General features: G+C 27.3%; 1 protein-coding gene across 1 annotated transcript; it reads right to left on the bottom strand.

Annotated features, from left to right (window-relative positions):
- Positions 1-136: 136 nt before the first annotated feature.
- LOC107439512 (cysteine desulfurase) lies at positions 137-26,187 on the bottom strand. The gene is made up of 13 exons (XM_016052144.4): positions 25,887-26,187; positions 24,282-24,388; positions 14,093-14,209; positions 13,359-13,496; positions 12,045-12,143; positions 9,172-9,265; positions 8,314-8,448; positions 8,005-8,162; positions 5,697-5,802; positions 4,141-4,222; positions 3,059-3,142; positions 1,683-1,837; positions 137-495 (listed from the first exon to the last, which is right to left on the bottom strand). The coding sequence occupies exons 1-12, from the start codon at positions 25,981-25,983 to the stop codon at positions 1,684-1,686; spliced, it is 1,371 nt and encodes a 456-aa protein (XP_015907630.1). The 5' UTR covers positions 25,984-26,187; the 3' UTR covers positions 137-495; position 1,683.
- Positions 26,188-26,265: the final 78 nt, after the last annotated feature.

The following is a 26,265-nucleotide window of genomic DNA, read 5'->3' as shown; positions in this document are numbered from 1 at the left end:
TGGGTTATTTATCTCTTATGCATTGCAGACATAAATGTTAGGATTGATATAATAAACTGATGTTTCAACAAGATATTATATTAAGTTTTAAAAATAGTATAATGTACTAATATATCAATAAAATTGAAGAGAAAAAGACAACTTGTTTAATATTTATTTTTTTTAACAAAAAAGAAATGTAACATTAACAAAATACAAATGTTTCAGTCAACTAAAAAAAGCAATAAGAGTTACTTTGAAAAGAAACAGTTTAGTGATATTAAAATTTCTTATCTTTCCTGGATATTTCAAGCAGGTAATGAACCTGATAAAAAAATATATTACATTAATTGTAATAAACAATTCTAAAAACTTTTCAAATAATCAAATTAAAAAATCTGATTTACTATATACAAAAAGAGGCATTTGACAAGCAAAGGCTGACTCATTGGTAAACGAAACTTTATCACAGTCAAACTCCACCATGTTCCTTTATTAATGAAAAAGTGATTCAGCCTGAAAATAAAAGATATAAATAAGAGAACCATATAGGATAAAATTAATAAGCATCATGTATACATATGTTGGCAATCTGGCACAGCAAGGGGAAAAAAAACAGGCATGCAGGGGAAAAAACAAAAGTTTTTATTTTGTAATAATAGTATGGAGAGAAAGAAGCTAAATCACATAACATTAATAGGGTATCATTATAAATGTTAGGGAAAATCTTACAAATTTTTCCTGGTGATTTTCTAAGTCACATGCAAAAATTTCTTATAATTGGTTAAAAAAAATGGGTTGAAGAATTTCTCTGGTTCTCATGTTTGGATAAAGGAAAAACTTAAAATGTTAATTCTCGCATGCTTTGATCTCAATTTAAAACTAAAATGCTGGATGTAAATTATAATTGTGACAATCCGATTCGTTTCGAATAATAAATTAAGAAAGATAATTTATACAAAAAAATAGCAAGAATTTTTTTTAAAGCTTTTTATGTTACATACATATTCTGTATATTAAAAGGCAAGTACAGTGTTTTAAGCATAGTACTCTAATGTTTATTTCAGTTGTTTTAATGTTGTGTTGTTTGTGTTGTTTTAATGTTTATTAATGTATTATTCAGACATATTTTAAAATATTAAACTGTTTTAATTAGAAATTTTTACCTCACTTAATTGCAGGTCATTTATTTATATCATGTTGCAACCTGAGTTTCTAATAAAATTTTTTTTTCTATTTAGCCTCCAAATAAGGGACACTTCTATTTATGATCCTCGAGAAAACCTCGATATCAGAAGTGTTGTCCATTGAATGGTGTAAGAAATAATCTTTGAACTGAACAAGGACTTATAAAACTTCTATCTTAAGCGCTTTTTTGTGTGGATATTATTCAACAACAGACTACTTTCTTGTGAAAAAATACATTTATATTATATTAGCTCATCAAAAGCTTGTTAAAAAGATTTCTAACCATCTTGCCTTTATCTAAATATTGTTATTTCAAAGATTTGACAATTGATATCCATAGAAGAATGAGATTTTTGTTTTTTTCTTGTTTTTTTTAATTGCAGATAAATAGGGATAGAAGAATAATATAAGTCTGCTCTGCTATTTTTTTTTTATGAGACACTAGAAACAACCCTTTGGATAAAAATAAATAAATAGATAAGACAAAATTATAATTGATACTATTTCAAACTCACTTTAATGCTGAGACCATTGAATTGATTTTATATCAATGCCATTTTGGACCATCTCCCATAAAGGACTCATTTCTCTCAGTCTTGTTGCATGGTAAATACATTTTTCTACAGTGTAATCCACTTCTTCTTCTGTAGTAAATCTACCAATTCCAAATCTACAAAGAAAGTGTTAGAAAACAGCAAATTAATACATTTAATAAACTTAGTAGAACTTTTGCCTACAAACAAACTTTATTTCTTCGAATGCAGAAAACATGTTCAAAATAATTTTTGCTTTAAAGGTAGCATTTGCAAAGAGTAAAAGGTAAGAATAAAAAATTAATACTACTTTTTTCACAATAGTTATGTTTAATTTTCATTATCTGCCAGGGAGCAACCACACACTAATTTATTAAAAAAAGAAATATTTAGTAATTAACTGTGTGCTAATCTATAATAAAAAAATTTGATTGCTAAAAGTGTCTTGTAATCAATTTCTGATGTTAAAGAATGCATATTGCAATCCCTAGTTTGGTATTTCCTACAACAGAGAATGTTGAGAGCTGATATATTTTTTAAATAATTATTTTTCGTTACAAGTATGTTATACTTATGCCATGCAGTTTTAAATTCCTTTAACTATTACAAAACATTAAGCATATAAAAACAGATTAAACATATTACAAAGCATAAATTAACTCTCACAAGCTAATTTACAAGCATACAAGGTAAAAGGAACCACTATAAGAAATGCATCAATTTTTTTCAAATACATAATCTTGTAATTGTAACACTATGTGCAAAAACAAGATAGATTGCTCACATTTTTTCTTAATAAACATTAATAAATAACAAATTTTGCAGGAGATAAAAAAGATTTTCTTTTTTTTTTTTGGAAATAAAGAAATATAAAGACTTAGCACACAGTGGGCATTACAAGTAAAAGAGAAACATATTTTTTGTGAATTAATATTCATATGTAAAGCAAATGAATATTAATTCACAAAAAATATGTTGTGACTTAATTCTAAAATTTATACAACTTGAAAAATATGTAAAATAATATGACATATCTATTGATTTTTTAGAAGTTAACATCAACTTTTTATTGAATATTTTACAGATTTAATAAAAAATAATAATAATACTAATAATTAATAATACTTCAATACATTTAATAGTACTATATTACAATACTTAGATTGTTTAAAAAATAGACAAAATAGAATTAACAAAAATGAAATAAATTGTTGATAATATATTTAAAAAAAATTGGATCAAAGATAAAAATCCTGCCTTTACTGTAATATTTAACATTATCTGTATACATACAGAATAGTAAGATTGTCAGTGTCACTAGAAAAAGAAATTCAAGAAAAGTAAACATTCGTACTAACCTAATTGACGAGTGAGCTAAATCTTCATCACTACCAATAGCTCTTAACACATAAGATGGTTCTAAAGAAGATGAAGTACAAGCACTAAAAAGATATAAACAAATATATTGCAACTGCAAGAAAGCATCAGTAATAAACACATAAATTTTAAAATAATTTTCAACATAAAAGAAAATTTCACTTTATGAAAAAAAAAAAAAAAAAAAAAACATCACACGCTTTCTTCAGTTCATCTGATTCATAATTATGAGGTCAGTTTAGAAAGAAACAAATGTGTAAATCTTTAAATTAATATCTTAAGTGTTGGTAATATGCTATATTAATTAACCTTGAACCATTGAATTGTGAACCTTAGTCAATTAGTGATATTATGAAGAATACAACATGTTTTTGGCATTTTCAAGAGTTAAATCATAACATAAACAAGCGCTAAACTGAAATAATGATTTGACTTTTAAAACTTCTTTAAAATTAGTAGCATATTTTAATGAATAAAACAATGTAAGAAAAATGTCAAACATAATAGCACTGTGGTCTATTTAACCATTTTCAGCAGAGAATTTAAAATTTTACACCAAACAATATTTTCAATAAAGTAAGAGTAAAACAATTGTAAATACTGTATAAGAAAAGGGCTTTTAAGAATGTTAAATTAAAAAAAAAAATAATAAAAGACTTCAAATAAAATGCCAATAAATATCACATTTAAAACAGTTGTTTTTAATCACACGTAAGAGTAAGCTCTCATTGTATTTTACTCCAAATTGGCGAGAAGAAGTTCTCCAACTTTTTACTATGGTGTTTCAACTATTTTGGTTTAAGTTGATTTTGTGGTTGAAGTTGGAATAGAGTGAAAGTAATTGGCAATTGAGGATAATCTGGGATTCATTTTTAATAATAATCTCAAGACAAGATTGGTGCATGAGTACATTACACTACCACAATTCCACATAGTTTAAAAATCATGGTAAAATTTATTTACAAAGTTCTTTTTCAAATCAAGAATATGGATGATTATTCATTCTAATTATATTAGATATATATAATATTTCATGAGAATTCTGAATAAGATGCCTTTTTACCTGCCAGAAGATAAAGCAACATCTTTTAATGCCATCAATAGACTTTCCCCTTCAATGTATGCAAATGAAAGATTTACACAGCCTAGAAAATTTTAAAAAATAGTTAAGTTTTTAAATTCACATTCAAAAAAGTTTTTAATAAGAAATGAAACATTTAGGTAGCATCGAATGCAACATACTGCATTATAAAATTCATTCTATAATAAATAAACACACGCTTTTACAATTAAAGAAATAAAACTAATTATTGCTGATATAGTTATAAAAATAACTATTATTACAAAGCTATTATTGTAAAACGTAAAATTGTTTAAACATTTTGTTAATACTTGTCATTTAAATTACAAACACTTTAAATATAAACCTTGTAGCCATAAAAATAAGAACAAGTCTTTCTCGAAAGAATAAAATATCTAAGATAAATAAATAAAAAATAATAATAATAATCAGATGAATTGAATTAGATTTTGGAGATTTCAGATCATCTTGAACCATTCAGAAAATTCAAAGGTAGTGGGAAAACTATAGCGCATAGCTGTCAACATTTAAAAATTGAAATCAAGGAAATCTTTACAATTACAAATAATGAGATAAAAAAAACTATCAGAAATTTTTTCAAATGAAGTAAAATGTAGTTTAAAAAACACAAACTTCTTTACCTTTTATCAATTAAAAAAAGCAATTCATTAATATAATAAACATAGGCAAGAAACAAACACGGAGAAATTAAGTGAATGAAACACTTATGGATCTCGAGTTCCATTTCAGTGAGTGTAGAAATAAGTTTATATTTTTCAATAAATAAAGCCATATAATTTACATAAATAAATAAAGGAAAAAAAATTAAAGAGAGCAAAGATAATATTTAAAGCTAACAAGGTGGCATACAATATTATCTTGTTTAAAGCAGGTAAAAAATTTTAGAATAAAATCTCAACATTATGACAATGAAAAAACAAACACATAAAAAGGATGTACAGAATTACTATGAGAAAATATCTTCTTCAATAGGCAGAGAAAAAACAAAAAAATTTGAGAATTTCTTAAAATTATTTAAGCTACCTGCAATTTGAATTTAAACAGGAATTAAATTAATGTATTAATCTTTATTGTTTATTTTTACATGAAATATTTTCTCATCAATAATATTGTTTTAATGTGAATGTCAGACCACACATAAAATCTAAAATTATAAAATTTATAAACTTATATAAGCTACAAATAACTAGTTAAAATAAATTCAGCTTTTAATATATTAAATGTCTTTAGTTTAAAACATTTTTAAGCAAAATAACAATACATCTTCTTTGGAGTTATCGTAATTTTATTGAAAAATAAATAAATATAGAAGACTTTAAATTTCTCAGAAGTTCAGAAGCAAGCTGTTAATTTTGTTTGGGAAATAGCAAAGTTTTGAACAACAGTGAGCTAGTTGGAACTAAATAAGAGAAAGATATTTAGGCCCTGGACTGAACATTTTCTTGTTCTAATTTCAACATACTAAAAATGATAAAAATACAAATAACTGATAATAATAAAGAAATAATTCAGTATACCTGGGTAGTTTTGTACAGAATCTCCATTCCGAACAACATTAGGCACAGCATTCATAATACCATCAATTAACCTCTTTGAAAGCTTGTCAGTTCTTTTTCGATCATACTGAAATGAAACTAATTTGTAGTTATAAGAATACATTTAGTGTCCACAATACCTATAATTATAAATTAATATAATTTCGTATATAAATCATGAAACATATATATATATATTTATATTTTAAGAAAAATATTTTAAAATGAAATAAAATAATATCCTTTTAACTCTCCTCAGAGAATTAAAAGAATCAATTCAGAGGGAAAAAACCTAAAAACATTAACACATTTTATGTGTTATATAACCATTAACACATAAAAATATTTTAAGATGAAATAAAATAAGTTATCTCATAAGAGAACGAAAAGAATCAACACCGCTGGAGAAAGGGTAAAACCATTCACACAAAAGAACATACTAAATATCGCCTAATGAAAAGTAATACAAGATAGCAACCTAACTATCAAAAAGGAAAAATGTTAAAAAGAAATTGAAGTGAATGCACTGACATACATTGTTGCTTCGTCACGGAGACATTTTCATGCAGCAGGTGCGGGAGCAGTTTCAACTGTTGTAATTTCCTGTAGTACTTTTCACATGGTGATATTTAGTATGCTCTTGATTTTAGCTTTTCTTCAGTTGTATTGATAAAGTACAAAAAATACTGCTTCTGATGAGTTTGTTTAGATTGATTAAAACAACATCATAGTCTGAATATTCAGCTAGCGATGAACATAAAATGATAGTAGCAGTAGTATAGCTCACACAGATGTGGAAGACATGCACTAAACAATTTAAAAAATAGAAAAAAAAACCTGATGCTACATAATTATTATTGTAGAAAACTATCTAGAATCTAAATGCAATAAAAAAACAGAACTATAAAACAATATTTACGAATGTTTTTTTTTCCTTTGCTATTATTTTCTTATATAAAAGAGAAAAATGAAACAAGAGTAAACATTTCTAAAAACCTGATGCTGAAGAATTATTATTGCAAAAAACTATTTAGAATCAAAATGCAATAAAAAAAATAAATAAAAAAGAAAAAGAAATAGAAAACAAATATTTATGAATGTTTTTTTCCTTACTATTACTTCCTTATATAAAACAGAAAAATGAAACAGGAGTAAACTTTTCTTTTAATTGTAAAAAAACTTTATTACAGTCACTATTAACTTGTAATAATTTTACTCATATAATAATGTATACACCAAATAAAACTAATTAAAAAGCTACTCCCATTATTCCACAATTTTGGTTTCCTAGCATACCCCTGATTCCAAACATTTCAGATAATCAGGATTCTACTGCATATATATATATATTTTCTACAAAATTTTCAAAGTCTTTTTAAAAGATTAATATCTAGCATCATTTCTACATAGATTAATATTGAGGTGTAGTTTAGAAAGGGGAGAAGGTTGAACTTTGAAATGAGTTGTAAGTTGTTTAATAAGAGTTTTCGCAATTACAAATGCAAGCAATAAAGATCCCACATGTAAATGCAACAAATTTAAAATCTAACTTTTGAGCTCTACAGTATGTTACTATGGCAATTTATAAGACATTTAAATTTATCAATTTTAAACAGTTCAAAAATGAATGAATTTTTCAATGTTTCTCAAGTACTCATATTCCTCACAATGACGTTAGTTGCAGTTATTTTGTATAAGCATATTTAAGAAAAGAGGATTAAGAAAGAGGATGCTATAGAAGTCTTAATTACAAGACTTCTATAGCATACTCTCTAACCATAGGTGGACTTTTCAAGCTTTGATATTGGCGGGAGTGTATTTCAATCACTAAGACTTATTTGGCGAAAGTGCAGCGAGGTTTAAGGTGGAGAATCAAACCTTAATAAATTAAATAATCCAGATTACTTAATATACAGTTTGCAACAAAATAAGCTATTTTTTATTTATGGCTTTTTTTTTAACCAATAAGTTTTGTCAGAAAAATTTATTATAACTATAATGCTCATCATAGCTGAAATTTGTCATTAAAATCAAATTTGATAACGGAATAAGTTACAAAATTTTTAGTTATCCAAGAATGATGTTTCTCAGTTTAAAATAATAAATAAATCAATAATTCTTCATCTGCTAATTATAATCTAATGCTTTCAATTTAGTCTCAATACTTCGAAAACCTAAAACTTTTATTAAAAGTAATTTATTAAATAAGACTACGTGAACAGGAAAATGTTCAAGTAGCTTCTGAGCAATTTAAAATGAATCTAAATGCATAACAATGAACTTTTTAAACCTCCATTTCCCTTCCTGCTATTTCACAAGCAGCACCAAGTCCAACAGCTAATGGGGTAGGTACTGTTCCACTTCGCATGCCTCTTTCTTGACCACCTCCACTTTGAAGAGGCTGGACTCGAACACGTGGTCTGCGCCTTACATACAATGCTCCGATACCTAATATGCATTAGTTGATTAATTTTTATTTAGGAAACTTGAAGTACAAGTCTAAAACTATTTTTTATGCCATAGAAACCATCATTAAAATGAAAATATTTTTAAATACAATTTATTGTATCAAAACAAACATATGAATACCATGATTCACCTTTTGGTCCGTAGATTTTATGTCCACTGATAGACATTAAATCAATATTCATTTCATTAACATTGACAGGTATTTTTCCAACTGCCTGAGCTGCATCAGTGTGAAAGAATATTTTCTTTGACCTGCATAATGCACCTTAAAAAACAATAGAATGTTATATTTACAATCATATAAATATTTTACTTTAAACGAGGAAACTCATTTAAAGTAAGTTCAAGCTTGAAAAACATATATCAAAGAATTATTTTTACAGATATTTTACTAAAAAAGATATAAATATATATATATATTTTAGCTGATATTGTCTAACACTGATTATTGAATTATATGACAACTCATATACCTTGTGCATTTTCTAACTTTCCTCAAAATATGTGTAAGATGGTTGTTTGCGAATATTCTTGCAAGAAATAGTTGAATCAGTTTTATAATTGCCATAATTAACAAAAAATGGTGAGTGAAAATTTCTTGGAATTACATTATATGATTAAAAAATTGTTTGAATACAAAAAGTATGATGTGACTGATTTCGAGACCTATTCTGATAATTGATAGAGACTCATTTTGCGAGAGTCTTAAACACAGTTTTTCTGCTTTACCTTATAGTTATAAAGAACTATTTTTGTCAAACATAAAACATGATTTAACAACAGATTATTGAACAATTTTATTTTTTTTAGTAGATTTATACTAAAAATAATTTTACTCATAATTGAATGTGCAGAGACAAAAATGTATCAGATGGTATGCATGGCCAAATCAATTTTTTGACTTCAGTTCAGGTGTTGGTAAATTGAGATTCTACATACAAAAGAAAAAATAAAATTAATTAGAAATTAAAAGGATTGTTTGACACACCAATTTCTTTAACAGGCTGTAGAACTCCAATTTCATTATTAACCATCATAATAGAAACTAATGAAGTGTCGGGACGAATAGCATCCTCTAATTCCTACAAACAAACAAAAAAACTTCGAAGTTTAGGGGTAAACAGTTATTATTAATTAAAAATCAAGTTTATTACATAAACTTATAAATATTGAAAATAAATATGTTTGGCTTAATTCATTATATAAAACAATAGTTTGTACAGTTGTGTACAGTTTCAATATACAAATAAAATACTTTTAAATTCATTTTGATAATCAATATAAATTTTTACAATTTTCAAATAGAAATATATTTTTTCAAACACATACATTCACCCATTTATGCCTAAGTCTCATTTAATTTATAATACAGAGGGACTTAAAAATATTGTAACACATTGAAAAAAACTGATCTGGTCCAGATCGGCGGGTCTCCAGACCTGTCTCTTCGAGGGTAGAGGAGAGGACTCTGAAGGAGAATTGAGCATTTGGTTTTACTGAACCTTTTTCATCAAGACTTCTGATTTATGATTTAAGTTTTGCACTAGCATTTTAATTGGATTTTTTTTGGTTCTTAATTAATGTTGAACAATTTTTTTAAAAAGAAAATGCTTGTGGCTGTTAATTCCGCCATTATGCTTCGAGCTTATATGCTGCATCTGAGGGGTCAAGCAACTCAGACTTCTCTCATGATATCACAAGATAAGCCATAATAAATAGTATTTAATGAAGTATAAATTAGGCAAAAATAGCCTAAATACAGTTTTTTTTTTAAAAAAAAAGGAAGTTTCGAAGTTTTTCACATAGATTGCAAATGTTCATTGAGTCGCCCTTCGCTGCATAAAAAATATGAATCAAAGTGATAGTTATTACGTTTGCACAGCCACTGCATTGGAAGCATTTTACACATCTATGGTTGCCCAAATGGTTGAAAATAAAACTTGGAAACTTCCTTATTCCTTCAATTTATAGCCTGTTGAGATACAATTTATAGAGAATCACAGTGGTTGCTTAAACTTCCACTTGAATGCAATTGTTATGTATAATGGCTATCATTGAGATGTTTGTGAAGAAAAAAGGGCACACATTTATACCTGTGTTAAAGAAAGAAAAAAAACTTTGAAACTTCCTTTTTTTTTAATATGTAGAATGCTTATGTCAAATTTATATTTCATTAAAAACAAATTAAATTCGGTCCTTTTGTTTTTGAAAAACCCTGTATTTTGTGATAAAATTTAGTTCCATCAAAACTTTTACAAAAAAGTATCAATATTACTTCATTTAAAATATATTTTCCCTGCAACATTAAAAAATTCTGCAAATTATTCAATGAAAGATTAATATTAAGTCTTAATTAGAAAACAAATGGGCAATCATTTTATGCGAATGTTTATTAAGCTATAGAATAAGCAAACTTTTCAAAACATCATCAATATAATTTATTATTGGTATAACATATTGGTTTTATAGGGACAAAACATATTTAAAAAATTCAAAAATACCAACTTTCAAGAGAGTAATGATTTTCTAATAGGGCCACAGTGAAAGCACTGATAGTGAAATATTATATTAGCCTTTCTAAACTGATATTGAATGTCATAAAGTAAATAAAAAAAAGAAGAAATTTTTTTTCAAAATTAATTCAAAGAATTTTAAAGTCCAAATTTTAGACACATTAAAATTTCAAAAATTTATTGAATTCTACATTTAAGCAAAACAATATAAAATTCATTCAAATTATTTTTAACTTATTTGTTGAATGCAGACAACTGATTAAATGAATAGTTAAACAAATTATATACTATTTTTAGCTTTTTTTTTTTTTTTTTTTGTAAAAACCTCAGATGTCAGACCCAGTATTTATTAATTAGTATTTCTGAAATCATCTACCATTTATTTTAAAGTAATTTTTGTGTAATCGATATTGTTTAAGTTATCCCAGCGTAAATACTGCCAATAACTCAGATAAGTTCGTGTTTTTTTTAAAAATTTGCTTTAACCATGCAGTTGCTCTTTTCTGCTGGTTTATTCGAGAGGAGATTGACTGGAGAATTCAAACGGTCAGGTAACCTTCTGCTGCTTGAATTGTCAGAATTACCACATGGGCTGAATAAGGAAATGAAACTACTTCAGCCACGACTTCCTGCTATCCATAAAACTCGAATTCTTGAGTCCCCCCCCCCAAAAAAAAATTTTTTCTGCTTTTTTGCTCATTCCTGAGATACAGCACATATTTACATGCAATTTATGTAAGAACAGTTTTTTGGGGAGCTTATAGTTTAGTTTTATAACCAATTATAAAAATATACTCAGCATCAACAGATAAAAGAGATTCATAATTGATAAATTTCAAAATAAATGATCAGAGTATCAACCACCAATAGTACTGTGCTATGATAATTGAGGTGCCTACATATCCTTGATATAAACGATAGGTATATGAATGAAAAAAAAAAGCCTCTTGTAATGCTCTTAAAATAAACAAAAAATGAGACCTTAAAAAGGTCAAAGGATGAATTTAAAATAAAAATATATATAAACAAAGCTACAATGTAATAAAAGAAAAATTTCATAGAGGAATTAATAATTTATCTAAAATGTAAAAAGAAAATATCATAAAATATTGAAGAAAATAATAAAAAAAAATCCTCAAAAGAGTCATGAACAGTGAATGTCATCAAAATCCGAACTTATAATAAAATAATTATTAAGATAAGATCATATAACAATGAGTGATACATAAAAATGTTGATGAACTCAATAAATAAACTTTTTAATTCCTAATGAGAAGCATTGTTTATGACATTACACAGTAATAAATTATCTACATAAGGTTGTCAGAATGACCAGAAAATACTTTACTTTTAGGTCTATAATGCCATTTTCCCGAACAGGTAAATAAGTAACATCAAATCCTTCAGTCTCTAATACTCTGCAAGAATCTAAAACACATTTATGTTCCTGAAATAGAAAGGATATTCAAACAAACTTATTAAGCAAAAATTTTACAGAAAAGTTTGTTAATCTAATTCTGCTCTACTTACACAACTTTGTTTAATTTTATGAACTCAGTTTCTAACCAATCCAATAATTTTATTTTTGTAATAGCATTTAAGGTCATTGAAATAATTTCCTCTAAACATGCATTACTATGTATACTTACTATAACCAGCTGGTTGCCTATGAACAATTAAATATGAAAAATCAATGTGACAAATAATTTGCTTATGTTGGTAATTTGGTACTAATAAAAACTTAGAATCACCATATTTTTACCTTTAAATTCTAATGCTGCAACAATTTAAGAATTTACCAGAAAAAGTTATAAAATGATATTTTAATAAGTTTAAGAAAATTAGCCTTAGAATGCATGCAAGCATCGGGGAACTGTTTACGAAATTTTCCCCCCCGTCAAAGCGCTAATTATATATATATAAATAATAATATTATTTAAATTTATAAATTATAATATTATTTATATACATATAAATAAAACTACCAGTTACAGAAATAGAAGAAATATTCAAACAAACTTATTATGCAAAAATTTCAAAGAAAAGTTAGTTTATCTACTATTAACGAATTAGTCTAATCAGTTACTGAGAAATTAAGTGAGAAAATTATAACATGTACGAGGATCATTAATTAATGATTGCAGTTAAATAACAGAAATTCCATTACGTTAAGGGTAGAAAACACTATACCCATTCAAAAAATTTTCAACAAAAAAATAAATAAATAAAAAATAATAATAATAATTGATGTAAAAAAATAGAAAAATTAATTAATAAGCTAAACTTTGATTCAAAGTCTTAAGAATAACATGATTTTATTATTTGCAAATATTTATTTAAAGATACTTCATAACATTTTCTGTGAGCAAATTTTAAAGGGGGAGGGAGGAAAAAAGAAAGAATTCAACAGAAAGGTCATTAATTTAAAGCTTTATTACCTATAATCTTTTTCAATTATTAACTAGCTAAAGAAAAATAATTTATTTCCGCAATGATAATTTAAATGAGATATTCATCTTTGTTTTTGCCCTTAAACAAAAAATTTAAAGAAATTTGTAAAAAGAAAATAAAGTTTGGAAAATTATTTGTAATACAACAGAAACATATCAATTATTTGTTTCAAATTATATCCCATTAATAATAAAGTAATCAAATGACGTACTATTTGAGATGTTATTATATGTTTCTTCCTTTCTTGATAAAAATGAGCAACGCCTTTCACAGCCATATTATTTGATTCAGTAGCTCCACTTGTAAAAACTACATCTTTATCATCAGCACCAATTAATTCAGCAACTTGCTGCAGATAGAAGAAGAGTTTTAATACAAAGCAACCTTATTTTATCTTTCAAAATAGTTGTACTCAAAAATTAGACAGAAAAATATTAAAACATACAGCCATGCATTTCTTATAAAATAGAAACCACATAAATAAACAAAATCGAACAGTCACAAGGTCATGCTGCTTAATTATTTTTACTTTACAGTTTTGAATGTCTCTCCTAATAGAACAAGCATTTTTAGAAAAATATTAGAATAAATATTTTTATAAAAATGTTTATTCTGTCATGATTAAATTAACACAAAAAATCAATAAATTATAAAATTATGTTAAATTATGAATCTTCATCAGTGTTTGATATATTTACAAATTATTAGTGCAAGTACTTTTTAGAAAAAAAAAGTTGAAAAAAGAAATCTGGCATGTAGCACAAAAATTTAAAGAATGAAATTTATTTTATTAAAGATTTTGATAATATTAACAAGGAATAAAATTGAGAAAAGCAAACTGCATTAATAATTACTGTAAGAAATAATTATTTTGTAAGCATAACTAATTTTTTACAGAAACTGGAAAGTTGAAAAAATTTAACTATTCCTATCATTTGAACATACTTTTCTGGCTTTCTCAACAGCAGCTTCACTTTCCCAGCCAAATGCATGAGTTCTTGAATGAGGATTTCCATAATTTGATATAAAATATGGCAGCATTGAATCTAAAACCCTGGGATCCTATGAGGGGGAAACAAGTATTACAAATATGAATTGTAATAAGGTTATGAAAATTTACAACAGTTTAACTGATAAGCTAAAGAAAACTTACTATTAATAAATGGGTTTGTAATATTATTAAATTCATGATAAAATTATAAATAACATTCATGAAATAGATAAATAAAAATTTAATTTATATTACTGTTCCTTAAGTCACAGTTTTTATTTAAATTAGTTTTTTTTTTTAACTTTCAAAATGTATTTAATACCCAAATAAATAACAAATTTAACATATTTCTGAATAACTTTATTTTAAGATTATTTTTGTTCAAATTTAGGTGGTAATGCAAACTTAGCCTTAAAGGGGGAAAAAAAAAAAGGTTTAAAATATTATTAAATTTAGAATTTCCTCTGTGGAATAAATAATATAGATAATTTTAATAATTTAAGAAAATGAAGCACAAACTATATAGAGTAAGTAAACATAGAGTTGCAACAGACAGCAACTTAGATTAAATGTCAAATAATACAATATCCTACAAAATGATTCGTTGAAAAGCGGAATATCTATAAACTATTTTACATTAGGTCAATTATTTGGTTCACTAACAACTGTTTTCAATAATATTACATAAAAATTCCTTTAAAATGTTTTTTATGGAAATAAGGTTAAAAAAAACTGATCTTAGTCAATTCCTGAATTTAGTATTCCCTCGTGTACACAAATGGTGCATTTTAATCAACATACTAAAACATGTTGAAAAATATTGTATTTAAAGAGGTTTCTGTTTTCTTTTTCTTACTTAAATTTTTTTAATGATATTTTTCTAAATAGAGGTACCTACAAATTGTTTGACATTTTTAATTACTTGCAATTGAAACAAAATTTTTCAGAGAAAAAAGAAATCATATTCATTTATTAATTTCTCTCTTTTCACTATAATTTGTCAGAATTAAAAGTTCATATTAGAATGAAAAAGAAAAAATCTATTTTTAAGTAAGATGCTTTGTTAATTGTGTTATTTTTTGTTTTGTTACTATGCATCGTATTGATCTGAGAAAGAAAAATTATACATAGACACAGTGAAAAAATGCCATAAATTCCTTCATATTATTAAGAAGTGATATACCTCAAAATATGAATATTACAATTAAGGAATTATGCCATAATTTAAAAGAATTTAACCTAATAATTTCTTTTGTTAATTCATTCCTTAACATAAAAAAATTGACACCTTTGAAGTTCAAAACATAATATTTGAAAATACCTGCATTTTTCATATTAGTGTAAATACTTTACTTGATACTTTTGTGCAAAAGACAACTTGAATAAGGCACAAATAAAAGTACAGAAACTGACATATTACAGATTTAGATCTATAAACAAGAATCTTTCTCAGTGGTGATTAAGTGAGGAAGGTTATCTTTATAGAAACCATAGTATATCTATTATTCAGTGGTCAGAAAATCTACATCATTTTTGCAGTTTACTTCAACTACAACTACTTTGTTACAAATACAGTTAACTACAACAACTTTTTTTAAATGTAGTGACTACAAACTACTTTAAAATTGTAGTAGTTACTTCCCCACTTTAAAGAGTTGAACTTTACTGAAGAACTTAACTTACACCTATGCTTAAAATGGTTTCAAATAAGAAATTGGCTTGCATTAATTAAGGGAATAATAAAGATATATTTACTAATGTTTACATGAGCAAGTTTAGGTTTTTTTTCCAATTTGTTCAGTTGACCTTTAACTTTTGATGTTTTTTTCGACAGTGAATATTTTATTCCAGAAATGCGAAATTATCAATGCTCTTTTATTTCCTCTTAAAAATTAAGTAGATTGAAAAAAAATATGCTCCCTTCCTTTTAAATAACAACAATGTTTTATGAGTGTGCACATGAGCAAAATGATTAGTTATAAATTTTTCGTAATGGCTAGTTTAAATATCAGTAATTTGTAATTTAAAATACATTATTTCTGGTAACGTTTAGCTGCAGGGTCATTTTCATAACATCCATTGACAGACCCAGAAAGATTTGTACCCATCAATTTCTAAAAATTAGTTGCATTAGACAGGGTGGCCACTCAAATCAGATTTCAAATTTCCCTGATTTTTCCAGGTTTCCCAGATAAAAATCTTAAAATTTAAAGGTTTTTGTTTCTTTTTTCTTATAAAGTGTAGGATGTGTACAAGAAAAGTGTCCATATTATAAAATATTTTATTCAAAATGTTATTTTTTTAACATATCATCTTGAGAAAATAATTTATTTTGGCAATTTGGCAAGATTTTTTATTTATTTTTCAAATGTTTTGGTGGAAAATTTTGAATCAAAAATCATATATTGACCAACAAAAGAGTAAAATTAAATATTAATATATAGTTGGTTCTTTAAAACATTTTTTTAAAATATGTTATAAAAGGTTAAAATGAAATAGAAAAAAATTAGCTTAATGCAACAATTGTAACGATTTATCGACAAACATTGCTGTTAGCGATTGTAAAAAAATGTTTGATTGGTTGGCTTGCTGAGAAAAAATAATTTACAGATTTCTTTGAATGGGAGTAGAAAAGCTTTCAGAAAAAGAGTGCAATATAAAATCTATTATTATTAAATTATAACCAACAATTTTTGGAGAATTTTATAAAGTTAAAAATACAAAAACATTTTGTCAAAATAGAAAAAAAAAATTACCACCAAAGTATCGGAACAAACTTGAGCCATAAATGGATTCAGCCCAGGGGCAGAATTTAAAAACAGAAGCTAATATCCTAATCCCCTTTTCCATCTCCACCAGAATCTTTCCTAAATTGCACAGTCCCATAGCGGTCAAAGGTTTCTGCATTCGTTTAGCAAGCCGTGGGAGAATTTTATGTGGTATTCTAGTTTGACAGAGCTGTAATGGAGCAAATTTTGATGCAGACAAAGTATTGTTAAGTTAATGATATTTCAACTGTTTAGCGATACATTTCCGTCTAAAAAAGTGGGTATAATGAATGAAACAATTTAAATTAAGAGAATTAGTAAATAATTTAAATTAGTGAAATTAAAAAAATTATCAAAGAAAAAATTTCCAGCTTTTCTTTAAAATTCCCTGATTTTTACAGGTTTTTATCCAAATTTCCCTGATATTTCCAGGTTTTTTCCAGTATAAAAAATTCCCTGATAATTCCAGGTTTTCAAGGTTTTCCAGGTGGGTGGCCACCCTGTTAGAGCTGTGTTTCTTTTTTAAACAAAGGTTCAACAGGGTTCTTGCTCAATTATTTCAAAAAAAAATTAGGACTTTTTTAGCACTTTTTTAGGACTAAGAAAAAAAAATTAGCACTTGATGTAAAGTAAAAATAACATACTTAATCTATACATGATATTAAAAATATACAAATAAAGTGTTTCATGATTCATGAAGTAAAAATTACACAATTAATCTACACATGATGCAAATTGCAGCTTAATTTTGTCACAATCTTTTTCCTCAATTTTCTTTTTTTTTGACTCAAGTAATTTAATATGTTTCTCATTTTTAGAACACACTTGCTTTTGTTTTCTGACATTAATTTTGGATTGATGCAAGCAACATTTCTTACAACAGAATAGTTTATTGGACATTACTTTAGTAATGTTTCTAACATTTTGGTGATAAACTTTCTGCAATCTTTCTTTATATTCATAGGATCCCTGTAAGAAATAACTTTTGAGGCCAATAGCTGCTTTAAAATTTGGTCACCTTTAAAACCTACACTGATTTTTGTCAGAAAGACGTAATTCTTTTAATCACAAAAATTAAAATGGCACAGTTTCTCCAGAGAATTTAAGTTTTCTATAGATTCTGGCTTCAGAATGTTATATAATTGCACACTATGTAATACCAAATCCTGGATATCTGCAGCAAAAAATGGTAAAAGTGGCCGATCTGCTTGATAAAGTTTCAAAAATGGTGAAACTAGCTCCGACACATTTAAGAAAAAGTTCAGCTTAACAAGAATTAATTTGTCTTTTATTGCTTCTTGTAAAGTTAAAAAGGATTTACATTTCACTTTTCTAAACTTGCCAACATTTTTCACATAAGATTTCAGATCATCCCAAAGCAATATTGCTCCTTCAGCTGCAGGTGCATTTTCCAGCCAGCGGTGGTTACAAAATTTTAGTGGTAATTTGTTCTCAGTTGATTGATTAATAAAATCTTCTTTTCTTGTGGGTGAATCTTTGAAAAGATAGAAGATTTAGCTCAGGATGGAACCAATGAGCCATTCTGTTTCAGATTCACCTTTGTAGAATGCGTCATTTAAAATATGAAGCCCACAACTTCCTATTGCATTGCATTGAACACCATGTTCTTTTAACAAATCTTCTTGAATATTATTATAAAACTTCCATTTGACAGCAGGACCGTCCAAAGAAATCTGCAATAATTTCTTCAGGTCTACATTTTTGACTGATGCATAAAAGCAGGCTAAAAGGTAATCTGCTGTAGAATGGCCCAGAAAAGCTGATGTTAAGTATCGCGTCACTACAATGTTCTTATCTGGGTTCCAAAAGTGGATATGTACGTATATCCAACTGCTTCTGCTGTGTCACTTTGTTCAAAGACTCATCAAAAAGCAATGTATAAAACTTGGCATTATCAATGCACTTCAGAAGTAGCATGCTAAAATGAGGTGCAAGTCCAAAATGACAGAGATATGCACACTTAGATTCACTGCAGGTGAAATGACGTGCTAATGAGCTGTCTGGAAACATTGTACTAAATAATTTTCCAGTGTCTTTGGAAGAATTGTAGGAGTAGTAGCTTTCTACAACTTTTAAAGCCCATAAAATCTCAGAAGAAAGAACTTCTTTCCCCAAAGCCCAAGAATCTTCTTAAAAGATGGAAGCAGCAGGAGAGCTGAAGGCAACAGAATTTAAGGATTTAGGGAAACCGATTTAAGGAATCAGATCACTCAAAAAAATTTTCAAAACGCCAAAATAAAAAATATTTAGCACTTTTTTAGCACTCAGAAGAAATTTTAGCACTTTTTAGGCCCTAGAAAAGTTGGGAAAAAATTTTAGTACTTTTTTAGGACAGCAAGAACCCTGTTCAAAGTAGTTGTAAGGAATCGATACAAATTACTTTTTTTTTATTGCAGTACTTACTACACTACTCTTTTTTCCAAAAAGTAGCACGCTACTCTAAAAGCTATGAAAAAAAAAAAAGAATTCCGACCACTGCAAGCACTATACTTCTATATATCTTTTGCTTTAGTACGGAGCATACCAAGTCCTTTTTTATTAGTTCTACTAACATTTACATATAAATTTGATAACTCTTTATATATAAAGCATTTTATAAATGAATAAAAAGAAAAATATTTTGTCAGCCAATCATTCTAACATCAACTTAACCAAAAAATTAAGTGTATCCATCATGCAAGCTAGACTTTGAATCTGCATATGACTATATCTTTTTAATTATTATTATCTTGTTTCAATATTATTTATAAGACAAATGAGCTCAATACTTTTATACTGGACCCAGAAGCAGAATATTTTCAAATGTTCTGCAACAGGACTTATTAATATATACAAATGTTCTGCAAGGATTTCACAGCGAAAAAAAGTTAGCTTTACATTAAAATACCGTATTTTTCGGCGAAAGTGCCGCTTCGTCAGAAGCGCCGCACCTCGACAAAAATGACTTTTTTTTAAAAAAAATTATAGTAAGCGCCGCAATGGCGCTGAACCGCATATATCAGCATCCTTTCAGAAGAGACCTTTAAATTACCATTTAGAATATCTGTATAATAAAAAATTACATTTTTTTATGCATTTCACAAAATAAAGTTTTAATTTCTAAATTATAATAAAAAATTTCTTTTTCAGCAAAAAAAAAGCAACAAAAAAAGTTTTCTCTTTCAGCAAAAAAAAAAGAAAAGAAAACAACAAAACTATATAAAATAAAGTTGTTCTTACTAGTTGGCACCTCGCCAAAAAACAGAAGAACAGCAAAAAAATATTTATATGTTCAGTAGCTGAATTAAGGCTGAACTGATTACAGGAATCCGTAAAACAATGCAATAAGAAAAATAAAATAAAAATTTATTAAAAGAAAGATTTTAAAATAAAAAGATTTTAAAATTTATTACCGTTAACAATTTGAGGAAAAACTAATACATAATAACGAAACAGCTAATAATAACGAAATAACTAATAATAACAAGAATAAGAAATAACTAAACAGGCCCCCAAAAAATTCTGAAGAAATTAGCGAACGGGAAATAAGTTTCACTTTCACAATCTTTGAGGGTGGAATTTTAGTGGGTCGAATGCCCTCTCCTTCAATGGAAATAACCCAATGTGACTCAATATTTAAAAGGGGTTGGGGAAAAGAACAGGGTTTGGGACCCCTAATCCAGCATTCCAAAATTTGGCACTTAATCTGATCTAATCTTTTTTTTTTAATTTTTTTTTAAAGAAATTTATATTGATAAGACAAAAAAAAATCAGCTATATTCTTTTTATTTGGAATTTTATTCTGTTGAAGTAACTTACTTTATTTTATCTTTTAAAAATAAAAAAGCTTGAAAAAAAAATTATAAATCTGTGTCAAAAGAAACATCTGTTTCTTAAGCAGTTTAAAATAAAGTGAGAATTTTTACTTCTCACTTTATTTATTATTATCTCACTTGCATTTCCAATGAACAAAATAAAGAAATGGAAGTTGGAAAAAACTGATCAATCAATCTTGACAGCTGTACTTGTGCTTTACCCCCAAATTTCCCTCTTCTGTTTGACCATAAATTGGCCACACCCAGTTGACATTGAAACTACCACGTGGACAACAAAATGAATTCTATCCCTTTTGCGGTTTTTTATTCGATTCATAAATTTTTTTTTATTTTGCCGCTTTTTATTTTTTCTTGTTAATTGTTGCTTGTTTTTTTTTATCGTTATTAGTTTTTAGCTTGTTTTTTGTTGTTATTCATTGTTAGTTTCTTAGCATTAATTGTTAAAAAAAAATTTTTTTTCTGTAGTTCCCTGTTAGCTTTTTTTTTTCTTCTTGCGAGGTAAGCGTCATTTGTTAAAACAAAATGTTATCTAAAAGAAAAAACGAGAACTATGATCTCGCTCCAAAGAAGAAACGGTTATTTCTTCTTCATAGGATTCTGATTATTTCTTCTTGATTATATTATATAGATTATTATTTTGATTAGTAAAATTTCTCTTAAGATGGGCCAGTTTTAAATTCACCCCATCATAATCTACGATCGAAACTTGACTAAATTTATTGGTTTTTCTGAAATTAACAGTGGAATTGAATTATAGTAAAATTTGGGGGCCATATTGGAATTTCCGAAAGAGATCCGAAGTTCGGCATTTCGTCAGTCCCGTGAGTGTCGGATTTAGGGTCCTATACTTCCTTTTCTGTTCGCTCAAATTACAATTGCCAAGGCGGTAAATAGACTTTTAGCTTGCGATTTTTCCTTAAGCTGGGGGTGGATACAAGATGCATACCTTTTAAATTTTCTCCTTATGCGATGTTTTTTTAAAATTATTATTTCGTTTATTTATTTTCTTACAGGCTGCTGCCAAAAAGTTTGCTAAGAATTGGCGATGTTCTGCAGCAGATCTCAGTCCCGTGAGTGTCGGATTTAGGGTCCTATACTTCCTTTTCTGTTCGCTCAAATTACAATTGCCAAGGCGGTAAATAGACTTTTAGCTTGCGATTTTTCCTTAAGCTGGGGGTGGATACAAGATGCATACCTTTTAAATTTTCTCCTTATGCGATGTTTTTTTAAAATTATTATTTCGTTTATTTATTTTCTTACAGGCTGCTGCCAAAAAGTTTGCTAAGAATTGGCGATGTTCTGCAGCAGATCGCGATATGGGCGAATATTTCGTCGACTTCGTTATTAATTTTTTTAAATAGTCTTTCTCTCAGAAAATTATTCCATTTTAAATAACTTTCCTTGACAAATTTTTTTGCTACTAAAAAATATTTCGTCGGAAGCGCCGCTGCATCGGAAGCGCCGCATGTAGGAAAAAAACAACTTTTTTTTCGATAGCGCCGCGGCTCTTCCGCCGAAAAATACATATTTTCATTTATTAAAATACAGGATCATACACAGATACTGTACATTATTTTTAAACCAAGGCAAACATTCTTGATTTGTTACTTTTTCAATCACTTTTGAGGTGAAAAATTTTGTTAATGACGATGAATTATTAATAAATTATTATCACAGGAATATGCTGTCACTTATTCAAGATTTCAAGATACAAATTGTTCTGCAGGACCTCGTTTGTTCTGCGACGTACGTCGCAGTTTTAGGCACTTTCTGCTTCTGGGATACTGGATATCAGATAAATAATATCTTATATCCAGTATAAAAGTGACAACTTACACTTCCTTTATCAGAATAATGCTGGAATATGGATTCCAGATTTTACTGACAGCTTCTGCTGGTAATTTAAAAATGCTTGAAAGGATATAGCTGAGTGCTGTATGGATCATTACAGGCTTACGTAATAGCTGCCCTAATGAGATTGTCCTATAAGAGGCTAACCTCCAACCATTGTTTATGAGATGGACTTCCAGCACTGCAAAATATTACAGCAAGCTATACAGCTATGGAGACCAACATCGTACTTCTACCTACTTGATGAATTGGACAGATGTCCAGAGATTAAAAAGAGACAGTCCCTTTTGCAGGGCAGGTAAATTGAATCTGCTGTTCCCTGACATAGAACACTGCTCGATAGAACCAAATATAGACCCACTAAAAGACCTTCCAAGGGTTTTCTTTCACGAGGAACTTTTGGCCTCCAGTAGTAAGAAAAATCAGCATGAAGCAGTACATATTTTCACGGATGGAAGCAAATCTGATAATGGCAACACTGGTAGTGGTGTTGTCATAAAAACCAAGATGACGTTGCAAAAATTAAAAGGCGTAACCCAAACCCATTGTTCAGTTTTCAGATCAGAACTAATCGCCATAAACGCAGCTCTAGAACACATGATTTCCATTGAGAGTACAGAGAATATCTGGATTTTCACGGATAGTAAGAACTCAGTTCAATACCTGAGTAATTGGCAAAACATCAGTGACAGAATTGGCCTAAAAATCAGCGACAATTTGATGACTTACTCTTATCACAATGATATACATATTCAGTGGATCCCCTCCCATGTGAACCTTCACTTTAATGATCTGGCCGATGAACTGGCCAAGGAGGGCTCCAATGATCCCATAGATAGTAGTGGCCTTCTAACATACAATGAAATCTATGCAAAAGTAAAGGCCGACAATAATAGGACTTGGAGGATTCTACCTAGTCGTGAATGGTATCAACAAAATAGTCCTTGGGCTGCCCTGGAGCTAAAAGGTGATAGGAAACTACAGACAGCTATCACAAGACTAATCACTGGTCATACCTGCGGACTCACATTTGTTCAGGGTCAAAAGATGTTTCCTGTATGCCTAAATTGTAGTGCTCACCAGGCTTCACTTGATGATTTGCTGACCTGTATGGGACTGGAGAAAATTTTTATTTTGGAGGATCCGCAGATGGTGTTTGATTTTCTGTCGGTGAATGGTCTCCTGGACTTGGTCTACCCTTGTTCTGGGCCAAGAGGAATAAGTACCACCACCACCATATTATCTCTAATCATTAAAGTCAATTGTTTTCAGAAATATTATTTACCAATGTAAAATTAAATGAATTTCTTTAACAACCTACATTATAAAATTAGTATATTTGTCCTTAAACCATTTAACCAAGATTTAAATTAAAGTTTTAACATCTTTAAAAAAATACAAAATATTTAAGTAACACATTTTATAATTATCTTTATCAGAATCAGTTGGATAAAATTAATGACATGTATACAACTATATTAAAACAATTTTTAATACTAAAAAAAAAAAAATTTTTTTTTAAAGACTTTCTTGGATTAAAACAATTATCAATATTAAGACATTAGAATATATTTATACAATAAAATAATAAATTAATTCATACAATGAAATAATAAATTAACTCATACATATTCATTTATCTATGTAACAGATATTTATTTAAAGAACACTAGTCTAATTATACTCACAACAGGTGTAGTTGCTTGAACATCTAAATAAAGAGGTTTTAATTCTGATGAAGAAGGTATGTCAGGTTTCTTTTTAGCATATTCAGGGTAAGCAGGCCTTTCTTGAACTAAAATTTAAAAAAATCAATTTAATTTTTCAAATTAAAATAAAACATTTTTTCTTTAGGTCTCAATATGTTTCAAAATGTGCAAAAATCCAAATGAAACTATGAAAAATTACAAAGCTATTTTACAAAATAATAATTTAAATATTATCATTAAAAACTACCATCACATTAGCAGAAAAAGAATAATCAATAATAATAATAAGCTTAATATCTTTTTTTGTCAAAATTCTTTTCCAATGTTTTGTTTATAAAGAAAAAAATTAAAAATACAATTTAGGATATAGCTGTAGAATCAATTTCTTTGATTGGCATTTGAATTAAGGAGTTTTTCACAGGAAAAAGAGATGAAAATTGTACAAATTTCCAGACCTAAAATTTTTGAGGAATAGGTGAATAATATCCAACTAATAACAACAGCAGTACCTAGTTTCCTCAATTATGCACACTATTAAATAAAATAGTTAAGCAAATTACAAAGGATACGATATAAAATTGAGTGGAAACTATACGCATTATTTATTTTTAAATTTTTTTTAATACAATCTTTTTCTTGGTTTTTTACTTCTTAAATAATAATTAAATAAAGATTAAGATCAGTCAAAAGACTAAACCCCTGGACAAGAATTATTGCCTTCACTCTAATAAAGTCAATTGAGATTTTTAATAATAAACAGACTTAATTCGATTTGCATAATAGTCTACATTTCAAAACAAAAACTTTACAGCAGTACTAATTTATTTTTGAAAAGTTTGATGTTTTAAAAAGATATATTCTATCATTTTAAGAACCTGAAAATATATTCAGTTGTATGATAATCCAGTTAATTTCAAGTCTAGTTCTTTTTGACAACACAAATTTTAAGTAATTTATCTTGTTTTCAGATAATGCAATTTTTAACAAATGATTTAAATTCAATCATTTTCAGTTTGTTTTTCAAAAATCAACTGCTCTAAGCAACCTATGAAATGAATAATTGAAAAGGACAATTTTAATATTATCAAATATAAATATATTTTACTAAAATAATAATAAATGCTAAGCAATGGAAGCAACTGTCAATATTAAATTTTTTTGTAAATTGAAACGTTTCAATTGCCCCAAGTAAATACGATTATCATTTTTAAGAAATCGTTAACTGACATATGTTTTGTTTAAGAGATGAAATGATTCTTTTAGTGTTTCAGGATGCAGGGATCATAAAGAAGTTAAAATTCCTTATATTTAAATTTTTTTACTGAATTTAAATATAGCTACAATAAATAATACTTCAAAATATAAATTTTAATGCATGAACAAACTGTGCTAAAAAATATAGATTAGTTATTAGTCTTATTTAAACACTTCAATTTTTAAATCGCACTAAATGATAAAATTTATGAGTGATTTTAAAATGCACAGCTATTAATAAAGATTCATAATATATATTCGTATATTAATAATATTCATATAATATATTAATTTTTAGCTTTAAAAGGAATATAGAAAGGATATGATTACTTTTAATAGGTTGAACCAGAGAGCAAAATGATTTTATTTGACTGGGACAAGACTTCCACAGAAGTCTAGATTTCAAAACTCGATTAGCTTGCATCATTAAGCTAATTTTGAAGAAGAAATGCTTATTTTTAACAATAATTCGAATTTGGTAGTGAGTGATACTTTTTAGTTTTACTAAAAAATCAGTGTTATATAAATTTTAACACATTTCGCGGCAGCAGCACTACACTTGGATTTGTTTATATTGTGGTTTCAAGACGTTACAGTTAAAATATTGCGAACAAAAAATATATATAATAATTTTCTTCTATGCTGATTTCGTAATATTAAGAAATTTTTTTCCATATGTTTACTTTTAAATACCGATGGAAATCTATTT

Source organism: Parasteatoda tepidariorum, chromosome 2 (assembly GCF_982258835.1).
Source record: "Parasteatoda tepidariorum strain Cologne lab strain chromosome 2, Ptep-v5.0, whole genome shotgun sequence".
Lineage (NCBI taxonomy): Eukaryota > Metazoa > Arthropoda > Arachnida > Araneae > Theridiidae > Parasteatoda > Parasteatoda tepidariorum.
This window is presented reverse-complemented; position numbering and strand designations above follow the sequence as displayed.